Below are 13,355 nucleotides of genomic sequence, written 5' to 3'. Positions count from 1 at the left end.
CCAGATACCTCTGATTAAATGATAAATCAGTTTAAAAATGGGGGAACAGGAAGAGACTTTCTTTTTTAAATGTCCTTAGCTTTTTACTTTAAAATAGACTAAAAAGAAGTTCCCTTGGTTACTCTATGCACTTGACAATCTGTGTAGTTTCACTTCGAGTCAGTCTCCTTATTTGGAGAAGTCTTCCACATAGAAGGCTAAAACATTAGCAACTAGCCAAATATTATTGAAAATGTATACCTATTATGGAGGAGACCTTTTTGTGTGTGTGAAATCGCTAAGTGTTCGGAAACAATACCAGTTTAAGATACTCTCAGCACCTCTTCCTGAAACTAGTCTCCTTCTCACACCTCCCTCCCCAGTCCAGGCAGATATTTGCAAGGCCACACCATGAACCAGGACTGATTTAACTGATCTGGCTTTAAGAAAACTACCAGATTTTTTAAACAGCAGATCAGTTCCCTGATCCCGTTCACAGCCACACACAGCTGTCACAGTGCAAATAAGAGGTCATCACAGGAGCAGAAGTAACAGGATACCTTACCAGCATTGCCAAACACTTCATGTGGTGAAGCAACATGCTTGGGGAAGTCAGTGCCCAAAACTACTTTCATCCCATTAAAACACAAAAGACACCCTAAATTTAGATCTGCTGGCCTTTTAGTGTAATCTCATATGAATCCCATTTTACTACCTGAGCACACTGCTGTTATTTACAGTTACTTACAGTTATTTATAACAGCACAGTTATCAGCATCCAACAGTTGACTCCTTTCAAATACTCCAGATACCTCCATGCCGTCCCAACGCACTGGTTGAGCTCTTCACTACTACCAAGCTATGTTGGACTACACGAGGAGGAGTCAAGAGGAGCTGGTTATCAGGCAGCTTTAAAACAAGAACGAGGCTCTTTACACAGCGGGCTGCTGAGCTGCAGAATTTCTTACCAAAGGATGTCAGTGTCCAAGGAGACAACGAGCAAACTCCTACAGACGGAATTAACTAAGAAACCACACTCTGCTCAGAACGTCCTTCACCTTAAAATGGCTGGAAACGGAGAGGGAAACACACCTGACATCATGTTGCCATGTTCTCTGGTAATCTGAATCCCCACTTCTTTGCTTTTGAGTACAAAGGAACTCAGACACCCAACTCTGAACTTCTGAACAGTCCCAAATGCCTGTAGTAGATTATACGAACACTGCCCTCTGTTACCTAAAGCAGAGTTCTTGCATAGTTGTAAGCTACAGTTCAAGTATTAAAGAGAATACTTTTAAAGCACATATTGTTTAATACTAAAAATTTATCATTTTCAGCATTAAAAATAAGAATTCTGCAAACAGACGCACTGGAGGGAGAAGGAAAATCAGGTGCAGAGAGCTTGAGCTTTGCACAGTAACCCTTGTCACAGATATGTTCAATCACTAGAAATGTTTTCTGTTTGGTTTTCATTAAGTGTTCAACAACTATGAGTCTACCATAAGTAAAGCTTTTTTTTTTTTAAAAACATTTTTAAGCGTTCGCATTAATTTCAATTTAATCATGCTAAAGGACTAATGACACTACTTTTGGTAAAAATAATCAATCTAAATTTAAATTCCACCTACGTGAAAAAAACAACTCAGATAAAAACATATTTGGAGAGGAAATCTCAACTTTCAAAAACCTATTTTCTGAACCTAAATATAAGTGCATTGTGCACACGCACCAAACAGTCCAACAGAAACTGCAGGAGTGTTGACCTCAAAGGTAAACGAGTTTATACAGTTTAAATCCTTAAATGAAGTTTACATAAGCTTAACTGAAGTTATTTCCAACAGGTGGTTCAATTACTTGGACTGATGAAATAAAATAGTCAAGGCCTTATCTTCTGTTGAATTCATCAGAAGTTTTTACTGAGACCAGAAAAAAAAAAAAAAAACAAACACGTGCACAAATTACTGACTTGACTTCAACTCTGCCCCCCCCATTTAACAAAGGAAGACATCTCAGAGCTCCAAGGGTGTCCAAAGCAGACATGGTGTACTGTGTCTTACACTGAGTACTGAATGTGCTTCAAGTGTTTTCTGCCAGCAAAATTGACACAAGCCTTGCCTCACTGAATGACAACACAATTATTGCTATAGAATCCCCTTTTGTTTGTTCCAGAAGTTGAGAGGCAGAGCTTGCACTGGAAAATAAAATAGAATTCTTTCAGTTTGGCACCAGAGACAGTTCAAAGGCAACTGAACTGTAAATAAGTGTCTGGCTAAGATTTCCTGGCCTGTGACACATTAGAGCAAGTTCACGCAATGGCTGCTTACTCAAAATTGCATAACTTTTCTCAGCTTTTTTTGGACAATTGTCACGAGACAAGTTAAGTGAAGTTACTAGAGGACCTTCCATGGTTTTAATCACTAATGATTTATTCTGTTTACACACTTCTGTATACAGTTTCCTTCACGGTTGCAGCCTTGGTTAGGTCTGTCTATATTTTTATCTCCTTATACTACATTGCATAGATTATTATCTACTGGAAACAGCTTGCCTGTCTACTGGAACATTCACATTACATACACCATTTATGAAGTTGTTGTTTTACCACAAGATCCACGCAGTAATTCTGAATACTGTAGAAATATGTAGAAATACTTTTAAAGATGTCTTACCTTAATAGCTATATATTTTGTGTAATAAATGGTTTACACATAGCAGACACTGGTCTGAACCCTGTTTCCTTTACAACTTACCTCCAGCTCAGTGCTGTTAATACGACAATTATGTGAGATTACACAAATTTTAGTTTTTTATACTGTTTTTCACTTCTCCCCTACATAGATATACCACAAACAACAGTCACAAGGACAGCGTTAACTTTATCAGCTTGGACAGCTAACTGGCAGCAACACATCCATCCATCTAAAACCAAAAATACCCCTGGGTATAGCCTTTAATGTATTACAGTATCACTAATGCCAATACTATGTATTTCATATCCAGATTTTGACAAAGCTTCCTAATCAAGAGTCAGAATTTGTAAAAGTGTAACAGAATTACTCACTGTGGAAAGAAATTACACTTGTTCTGGTAAACAACATGCCTGTCAGTGCATCTTCCCTTCAACCACCTCCCCATGGAGGTTTTCCTTTTCAAGTAACACTGCGATTCTGAGAGATAACAAAAGAATACGAGCACTGATCCTTGGGGTTTGTTCACCCCAACGAAGTTTAAAGAGTTGTTATCCTGAAGCCAGACTATGTGATTGATTTTAAATCTTCACCCCTTGATCAATACCTGGTTTTGTGGCAGTTTTGACTTTTACGCCCTCTCTAGGATGCCTGCAAAAAGCTTCAGGTCCAGAAATGCAGTACAAAGCACGACAGCTGCCAACGGGTAGAAAAAGACATCTACTGCAGCTCACGTTTCCGTACAAGTTGTCCACTGGTATGCAAGAAAATTAGAAGAATCTTCAAAATCGCATAGAGAAGACCATCATTTCTCTTACAAACCAAGAAAATAGAAGTGTCACTGCTCACAATACACCAGCACATTAAAATTATGAAGCCATATGAAAAAGTGACTTTGAAGGTGTTGTTTTACTGATTGTTCCCTGCCTCGACGCACCATTTTTTTCAGATGCAAGTAACCCCAACACATCCAGGGTGAAGAGAAGCACTGATGTTGCCAGAAGAAGTATCTCCTGTCAGTCACAGGCAGGAGGAAATTACTCCAGAAAAACAGTTCTATGGTCAGAAAGCTACAGAGGCAGCAGGGAAAGATTGAGAGTGTGTACAATGACCATAATAGTAAACAGAACTGATTTTCATTACTGGCTTCTTTGGACAGACCAGTCTTCTCCCCCTTTCCTGGATATCTTGGTCCAGAATACAACAGATCTTAATCTGTGCCCAATGTGCGATTCATGTTTTGTTTCTACAAAGAAGTTTACCCTTCTTTCATGGCTACGTAGACAGCAGCACTGAAAGTGTCGATATTCTATCAGAAGACGCTCTCCTTTCTTTTGAGACCTCTACTTGCAACTGATTTGTAGAGACGACATTTCACAACACTAACCACATTTCTGCATGCTCTCTTCCCTCATTCTCCTCACTGAACCTCCTCGTTTTCTCCCTTTTATCATATTCACAGGGCTGCAGAATCCAGGGAAGGGAAAAAAGGAGAAGTTTTAGTGCTCCCCCCAGTTCCCAAGTAGTTCACCGCCCAGCCCAGGTACCAGCTCCAGGTGCCAGGCTGGTCACAGCTATGCGGGGCTGCCCTAACAGCCACCTTCACTACATTACCAGGATGAAAAGATGGGCCTCTTAAGAGGCCATTCACTCCCATTTGCAGTTAGGAGAAAGAAAAACGTATTCATGTTCTATTGGCACCTCTCCTTTTCACAGTCCTCTGGGCTAATTTAAGAACTCTTCAACCTTCATCACTTACTATTACTTAAGAGCCAGAGTAAAGGTATTTTATTATTATAACCTACCAGCTGTGCTTTATAGCTTCTGCTAGAGTACCCACAGTACTTCCTATGTTACCCCTACTTCAGAAGCATGTGGAGCCTCTTGTAATTTCTTTGAAGGAACAAATTTCTGTTTTAATAGTAAGAGAGAGGAAAGGAAAAAAAGCGATAGCACAAACAAAGCCTGAAAATATACTTCTGCAATGCCACTGGCAGACAAGAGTCTCTAAGTTCTAGTTTATGAGCAAAAAGAGTAGGTCAAATGAAAAAAAAATAATAAAAAAAACAACAGCAAAACAACAAAAGAACTTGATGGCCATAAAGGTATGATCATCCTATGGAAAAAAAAAAAAGCTGCAGCCACTAAGCAGCAGAAAATACAAAATGCTTCTAAAAATACAAGATCATAAAAAACTGAACAAAAGCCAGGAAATTTAAAGTTGAGGATTAAATAACATGTCCTTAGATCACTCGGTGCCTCCCAGAAACTTGCTCTATAGCTAGTCATCTGCCCCCTTTATTAGCTTTGCACGGTGCCTTAAACTTTGCATTTTAACAGAGTGCTCTGTATGTAATAATAAAGCCTCTCTATTAAAAAAAAAAAGTCTGAGGGGTACATTTAATCCTTTCACGGGAGCCAAATCCTGCCATGTGTTTGTGTCGCCGTTTTCCTCCTCTGATTAAACAGTAACATGTTTATCGAGATTTCACTTGAATTTCACCACTGTAAACTCCGAGAAAGGGTAATTGCAAGGTTGTTTTTCTCCCCTCCCATTCCGCTCATTTGCCTACGGACTGACAAAAGATCCAGTTCTTCGCAGCCAACTCAGAAGTGGTTTTGAATCCCCAACACTTCTACTTTAGGACCGGGGCCTAGAACACCAGATGTGGCTGTGTTTTTTCAGGTCAGAGCGTACGCTTCTGTTTCCAGGTTTTATGACATTTCATAACAACCAACACTTACGTTCTCCTACTGTTGCCTCTTGCGGATTTTTGCAAGCACATACGTTGATTTTTATCTCTCCTCCCAGCAGCAGCAACTCGAACCGTGAGCACAAAGTTACAAAGCCACCTTTAGGGACAGAAGCCCTATTGTCAGCCCTTCCTCCGAGCCACCCCGCAGCCAGGCCAGCCTGCGACCGGTGACTTTAATTCCATTTTTCACAGTTTAAAAATAAACCCTGTTTTTCTCTCCGCTTTTCCCCTCCCGTCATTTCCGCGTTTAATGGCTTAACGCTGGCTGCTCTAACTCCGCTTAACCCTTGATTTTCTTGAGAGAAGGAAAGAAAAGAGGAAAAAAAAAAGAGAAAAACACACTTATTTTTCCTGCTCGCTGCCACCAGCGGGACACGTCACGCCGAGCCTTTCTTCTCCTGCCTCGGCCCCAAACCCCAGTGCGATACCTGGGCTTTACATAACAGCCGGGGGGCAGGGGGCGGAAAATGGGGCAAAAAGGGGAAAAAAGGGGGCCCGCTGCCCCCCGGGGGGGGGGAGGCGGAGGAGCCAGGGGGCGCCTCGCCGGGCGGCCGGCCCTCACCTTTGTAGTGCACCCGCAGGTTGTTCTGCGAGAGGCCGATGTAACTGAATTTGTCCTTCGGGCTCCACGAGCGGGGCAGCGGCGTCTCCTGCTCGTCCACGGCCGGGTAGAGCCTCTTGAGCCGCCGCTTCAGCTCCTTCTCCTGCTCGTTCAGGGCCGGGTCGCCGTGAGGGAACGGCGCGGGGACGCCGCCCGCCGCCGGCAGGCCCACGGCCGCCCCGGCACCGCCGCCCCCGGGCGCCGAGGGGCCGCCGCCGCTGCTGCCTGCGGGCGGCGGCGGTGGCGGCGCGGCGGTGGCCGGCGGCGGGTGGAGCAGCAGCGCGGCGGCGGGGCCGGGGCTGGCGGCGGCCGGGAGCCCCGGCGGGGGAGCGGCGGCGGCGGCGGCCGCCCCGGGGAGCGGCGGCGGCGGCGGTTGGGGTTGGGGCTGCTGCTGCTGCTGCTGCCCGGACATCGCGGCTCCCGGAGGGGCTCGGGGGGCTCGGAGGGGGCGGTGAAGGCCGGGCCGGGCCGAGCCGAGCCGGGCCGGGCGGAAGCGAGGCGGGCGGAGGGCGCGCACCGGGGCTGGCTCCCGCCTCGCCCCGCCTCGGCGCCGTGCGCGGCCCCGCAGCTCCTCCTCCTTCTCCTCCTCCTCCTCGTCCTCCTCTGCCTCCTCCCCGAGGCGTGAGGGCGGCGGCGGGGCTCCGAGGGGAGGGGGCGGGCCCCCCGCTCGGTTCCATTTCCCGGCCGTGGTCACCAAAATGTCCCGGCACCTCAGGCAGCTCCTGCAGCACCCACAGCCGGACAAAGCCCAGCTGCCAACACAACCCCCCCTGTTTGGCTGGCACAAACTATCTGGAGATGTATTTCCCACGTTCATAAGCGTAACTGTGAATGAACATCTAGCCCTTTTTTGAATTCAACGTGTTTTTTGCCATAGGTACTTCCTGAGGCAGGTGTCACAGCACACCTGAGGTTGGTGAAAAATTATTTCACATCACCCATTTTGAGATTGTCGCCATCGAGTTCCTGTGCCTTATATAATCATAGAATCATTAAGGTTGGAAAAGACGTCCAAGATCATCTGGTGCAACCATCACCCTACTACCAATATCACCCACTAAACCATGTCCCTAAGCACCACATCCAATCTTTCCTTGAACATACCCAGGGATGGTGACCCCACCACCTCCCTGGGCAACCTGTTCCAATGTCTGACTGCTCTTTCTGAGAAGAAATGTCTCCTCATCTCCAACCTGAACCTCCCCTGGCACAATTTGAGGCCATTCCCTCTAGATCTATCACTAGTTACCTGTGAGAAGAGGCCGACCCCCACCTCCCCATGTTTCCGTGCCAAGACATTATTCACTACTCTGTTTGCTTTTAGCCTGTCATTTACCACCTTGGTAAAATAAATAATCCAAATCTATTAAAACGTTACACTTTATAAAAGCTTTTACCCCTCAATGTGCTCCTGGCAGAGACTTGTTAACATCACTTTTTTTTCTGAGGTAGGATATACTGCAGACTGTTCCAGAGGAGAAAATAAATTCCTTTATGTAGAGGTATTTTAGTACTCAATATTAATCAGTATGCTATTTATTCCTCCAATGTTCTATTCGCTTATTAGCTTTTCTGACTACAGCTTCATGAGGACTTGAGAGAGCACACAGATATTTACATAAATGCCTGGTTTCTGCTTTTCAGTCGATGTAAATAAATTAGAAATTGTCAGATTTAGAAGCAGTACTCATGTTCCTCTCTAATATGCATTATTTAGCATTTTCAATATTGAACTTAATTCACCATTACGTGATCCATTCTATTTCATTAAGGCTTCCTCATCATCACAGTCCCCTCTTATCTTGCTTAGCTGAAATAATTATGACAGCTGCAAATTTTGCTATCTCACAATACTGTTCTCTTCCTAGATCAGAAGTAAATACAGCAACAATATGAGACTTGCTGCAGAGCCCTGAAGCAGGCTGTCATTAACCTTCTGCCATTGCAGAAACTAGCTGTTGAATTCTGCTCTTTGTTTTCCGTCTCCAGTTTTTGAGCCGCGATAACACTTTTCTTCCTGCCCAGTGATTACTTAGCTGCTCGAGTCATCTCTGGCTTAGGGATTTAATCAAAGGCCTTTTGAAACGCTATAAAACTAGTCCATCAAAATGTCTTTGGTTTGGGGTTGTTAAGTGTTGTTTTTTTTTGTTTGTTTTTTTTTTTTTTATTTGGTTTGGGTTCTTTTGGACTTTCAGAGAATTTCAATAGATGGATTGGCTAGAAATGATTTTGCTTTGCAGAGTAGCCTAGTCACGCCTAATTTGTTATGCAGAGATTTTCTTCTGTATGTTTGTTTTTTATTTACGCTTACTTACTATTTCAACCACAGGAAACATAATCTAAGAATTCCAGCAATTGGGGGTATTTGTTTGGCCTCCTGTTGGCCATGTCAACAGAGTGTCACCATGTTGGGGACAGGCCTGGACGTGAGTGCAGGTGGTCAGTTCCTTCCATCACTCCAGGGCCCTGGTCCTCCAGGCAAAGGTGCTGCATGGGCATCAGCACCACTGGTGATCCTGCCAGCTCTCCTTGGTGAACGTGGAGCTCGGGGAGAGGACAGAGCAGCCCCCGACCAACACCGTCTAGATGGCATCGGTAAGAATGAAACTCTCCTGATGGCGTAAGCACATCCTCTCCTCACAACGGAGCCAACTGCATGGCCTCGATGCCGCTGAGGTTAATTTAACTCTTGGATCCTGTGCTAGCAACTCTTTGTATTTTCATTAAGAGTGCATAAGTGGGCTAGGGCCATCTGTGCAAGTGATGCCGATAGCGTTCTGGCTGTCGTCAAGGAACAGAGGCAGGATTCTCCTTGGGAATCTATTTCTGTGTATGTCCTTTGTCCCCCCTGTAGGACTGATCCTCGTGGTTGCATACGAATTTAGTACGCCTGTTACAGCTGCCAGCCAGCCAAATTTCCAGGCACTTTCTCTCTGACATCTAAGATCACCCACTTGTAGTGATGGTAACTGTTTGCTGTTCTTTGTTTAGTATTTCTCCTGGTTGAGTTTTTCCAGTGCATAGTTTCTTTGTAACTGTTTTGGAATTAATTTTCCCCGCTTCAAGAAGATACTTGGAAATCAGCAGTGTGTTATTTATTTTTGTACCTACTGTGCCAAATTGCTGGTCCTAATGAGAAAAGAAAACCACTGAGAAGTAGGCGATGGTATTTCAACAGTGTTAAGGTTGGATCTCTTCAAACCACCTGGAGGATTTTTTGCTGAGCCCTTTGCTATTTGGACTATTTTTTTCCTGCTAATTTAATTGCTCATATATAGGATAGGCTTGATGAACTGACAAATGAAAGGCTTGCCAGAATGAATCACACGAATTATAGGCCATCATCAGCTATTAACTTGGTTGAATCAAATGGTAATCAAGTTGCAATTTGCAGTATTACTATATTGCTGCTCGCACATAACATGGTGCTTCTGTTTTTATAAAACTGAGCAATCCGCTAATAGAAATAATTTTGCTGTATGAGTCAACTATACCTGTGCCTATCTTAGACCAACAGTGATTAGAAATCTCTCGTGTTTGCCAATGCCTCACTTGTGTTATTTCTTATATATAATTATATATGTATAGTTTTGGTCCTTGGATAACAGTGTACATACACAGCACGATTGGGCTTGTTTTCTGTAACCTGTTCTTACCTTTCTGGTATCTACAAGGGCACTGTGAGCTCTGGGGACCCCAAGTTTCACAAAAGTATGAACTACTCTTTCTACAAAATCACACCAAATTTAATCTCTGTAATCCGATTTCTTTGGATTTATTTGCATTTTGTTTATGACTTTAAAGTTTACTCATAGTTACTTCATGCTTTTCTTCCAAAGCTATCTGTAGCTCTTTACCATATCCTCTTTTGACAATGACGAAGAATTATTTTTGATCATCTTCTGGTGGATGGGTTGTTTTTTTGCCCAGTAATAGAACACATTTCAGCAGAAAATCTGTTCATTGGGATAGATCGTAAATAGATTTTATAGTCTCTATTGTCTGGGCTACTCTACAAGCTCCGTATTCTAACTAAAATGTCAAAATGGGTACAGAAATGAAATGCCCTCCAAGCTGAACAAAATGTGTTTTATTCACAAGACAAATTTATGCGGGGGCAGAATAGAAAATACGATGAGACACATTGATTTATTCTTTTTGTGAAAAAAGATATTAAACTATTACACAATATGAGAGAACCGATTCTCAGCTAACAGGTCAAGATCCATTTCTGAGTCATCATGGATTTCTACTAAGGGTGGAAGCAAGTTGGCATCATTTATATGTTGAAAGATAAGAAAAACCATTGAAGACTGACTAAAAAAAAAATCACACTGGCCAAAATTTCTATAGTAAAAGAGTTTGTTTGGCCAGGTCAGCCTGGACTAAAAAGTTCTTCGGTGGTAAGTAATGGGGTGAAGTGAGATTGAAGGATGGGAGACGATGAAACAAAAGAAGAAAAGAGCTAATTGTCCAGCCTCCCTGGGCTGATGCTGCGCTCCTTTTCCCCTCGTCCTCTCTTGGTGCGTTGGCAGCCAGACTCTTGCGAGGTGCTGGCTGCTTTCCAGAGCTCTTTTAGCTGGTAAGGGGCAGGTGGGCCACAGCACTGCAACGTCTGGAAGCTGCTGCCTTGCAAGGCTTAGCAGGACATCTTCTAGATGATATTTCGGATGGAAATTTACAAGTTACATGCTTCTGATAAACATTGTAAAGTTCCCATTGCAAACCAGACAGTGTTTTGTTTCCAGCCTGTTCATTGGTAGGGTGCCCATTACCATAGATGAGCAAGCTCAAAGACTGCAGGCTTTCAGAAACACATGGGATGTGTCAAGCTGACCCACTTCTCGAAAGCCAGGCCAGGCCTTTGTGAAATGGCCTGTACTTGTTAGAAGAGATGTTATGATGTCAAGAATGTTTAAGTCTCCGATGGCAGTGTAATTACTGCTATGGTGTTTACAGAGGTGGGAGGGCCCTAGGGGAAAGGAGGCCAAAAAGGAGAACCAGGAAGTGAGATGAGTAAGGCTCTAGGAATTGCACACAGATGGAGTTTCATCGTGCTTTTTTCTTTAGCTCACTTGGCTCTTTAGTAAAATAGATGTTTACATATGAGGAACTATTTTTTTCCTCTCTGCATCTCTCACACCTACAAACTCAGATGTTCCGTGTGCTAATCTTAGTGGCAGATTTTAAATGGACTTCAGGAACATGAAACTGTCAGGTGAAAATGCTGAGTTTAAATAATTTTTAGTTGTTGTAGCTGCTCGCAGCCCTACCGCCAATCTGTAGCTTGCCCCTTTCAAATCTGTTCTAGGGGAAGCAGGCTAGCATGAAATCCTGAATATCTGCCGAAATCTGAAATATTGAAAATCTGCTGCCTTTGTTGGATGGTAGTATTTTACTGCATAGGAGTGCATTATGTTATGATTTACTGAATATACTGAATATACCAGAATCCTCCAAGATGTACAGACAGTTGTCTCGCTTTATCTTAAAAGTACAAAAGCATGCATCTACAAAGTACATCATCTGACAAAATGCAAAATATTTTTCTAACTTTGTTCAGTCATAGTAACCTTGGGGAACAGTTGCATGACAGAGTGATTAAAATATTTCAAACAAGGTCATGATTTCGCAGGTGATTGTTTTGAAGATTAACTTGCCATTATATATGCTGTCATGATTGCAATGTACATGCTCAGAAGATTGGAGGAAGAGTAGCTTCCTGTTCCAGCACATATTATTATTATGATCAGCAATTATTGTTGTTTGCCAAGCCGTGCCTATGCTAACCTCTGTCATCATCAACAATATTGTTTAATCAGCTTGGAAATGACTGAATTTTATCTACTTGGCAGCTTCTTCTAATTTACCGTATGAGCTTCCCTTTGTGAGGATGCCACAGAGGGTGATGTGAAAATCTGTAAAACGTAAAATCCTCAGCATTGTTGCAGCCACACGATACCTCCCCTCTTGTAAGTGCCTTAGCAATAAATCCATTTTCCTTTCTAAGAATCAAAATGCTGACACAGATCGGAGAGGTTGTCGTAACCTCCGCTCCCCTCCATGCTGGACCAGCTATCCCATGAGTGTTCCTGGCAGGTGCTCGCTTAAACTGTTCTTAAAACCTCCCGTGACTGATACGCTAGCAGGTTTCGCTTGTGTTTTGACTAGTAACAATGTGAGGGAATGCTTGAGTGGTTTGAAAGCACATATTTAATTTGGATATTCTGAAAGCTAAATGGAATATAAGCATTTCTGTTGCTTTAAAAAAAATAAAAATAAAAATAAAACACAACAGTGCTTTTTGAAACATAAAATTTAAGTTTGGATCTGGATTTGCAATGCCATGCTGAGTGTTCAAAACTCATGAGTCAATGCCCACCCACAAATGAAATTGGCTTAAAAGCCCATTTTCTTAAAAATAAGACATTTAGAAAGGATGGGTAGGTGGTTGGTTATTTGCCATCTGCTTTCTGTGCTTTTAGGAGACATTTCTTTCATATTTACAAGCTTTTGCTGTACAGGAGAATTAAAAACTCATTTAAAACAATGTAAAACCTGGGATTCTTACTGCAGTCCCTCGACTTTGGCAGCTGAAAAAGGTATTGATGGATTTGCAATGAAGTCATGAGAAACAGCAACATCCAGCTTGACCTGATGGCATCCCAGTGTCTTCTGCCAGTAGAGGAACACACAGGAATCTGTATAGAAGCATCCCCTCATATTTAATATTCTTGGGTGCTTGGTTGTTGATTTTTTATTTTTTTGTCAGAAAAGTTAAAGAAAAGCGTGGAGTGCAATTGTTTGCTATCTCAAAAAGCTCTATTAGCATTCCACTGTATATTGCTAATTTCAGTTCACTTTTCTATTTCTTATGATAACTAATGAATAATAAAGTTTGCTAATAGGCAAACGTTGTTTGGACTCACAGGCCTTAGTAGGTTACGTCTCATGGTAGACAGGAATTTATTTTTATACTTAAAGATTGCAGGAAGGTAACAATTTGGTGTTGTCATGGATTTGTTACACTCAGCTAGTTCTTGCTAATTAGAGGAAGGTTTTGATAAACAAGTAGTTTGCTTAATTTTAACGCTCCGTGGTTAGGAATTCTGGGATAAATTTGCTTGTCAGAGACTCTTTGTTTGCTCCAGGGAGTACGTTATGCCGTTGAGATACCAAACAACTCTGACCTAACTGTGTGAATGTGAAAACTGCCTCGTTATACCGCGCCTTCCAGTTAGCTGCCTGAAGTGTCGAGGGTGCAGCTCTAGCAACTTGCACGTTTCCTGGAGTGTCGTATTTACAGGGCAGGTAGTGTTCATCCCCAGCTCA

At 42.9% G+C, this 13,355-nt stretch overlaps 1 protein-coding gene across 3 annotated transcripts in view; it reads right to left on the bottom strand.

The window, feature by feature from the left end:
- The window catches only part of RANBP9 (RAN binding protein 9), a 39,571-nt gene extending 32,716 nt beyond the window's left edge, over positions 1-6,855 (bottom strand). For all 3 annotated transcript variants that reach the window (XM_080582714.1, XM_080582715.1, XM_080582716.1), the window contains exon 1: positions 5,985-6,855. In XM_080582714.1, the coding sequence (XP_080438840.1) occupies positions 5,985-6,840 (856 nt within the window). In that variant the 5' untranslated portion in view covers positions 6,841-6,855. The remainder of the gene's footprint in view (positions 1-5,984) is intronic.
- Positions 6,856-13,355: the final 6,500 nt, after the last annotated feature.

The sequence above is a fragment of the Anser brachyrhynchus genome (genome assembly GCF_964034855.1).
Source record: "Anser brachyrhynchus genome assembly, chromosome: 2".
In the NCBI taxonomy this organism is placed as follows: Eukaryota; Metazoa; Chordata; class Aves; order Anseriformes; family Anatidae; genus Anser; species Anser brachyrhynchus.
This window is presented reverse-complemented; position numbering and strand designations above follow the sequence as displayed.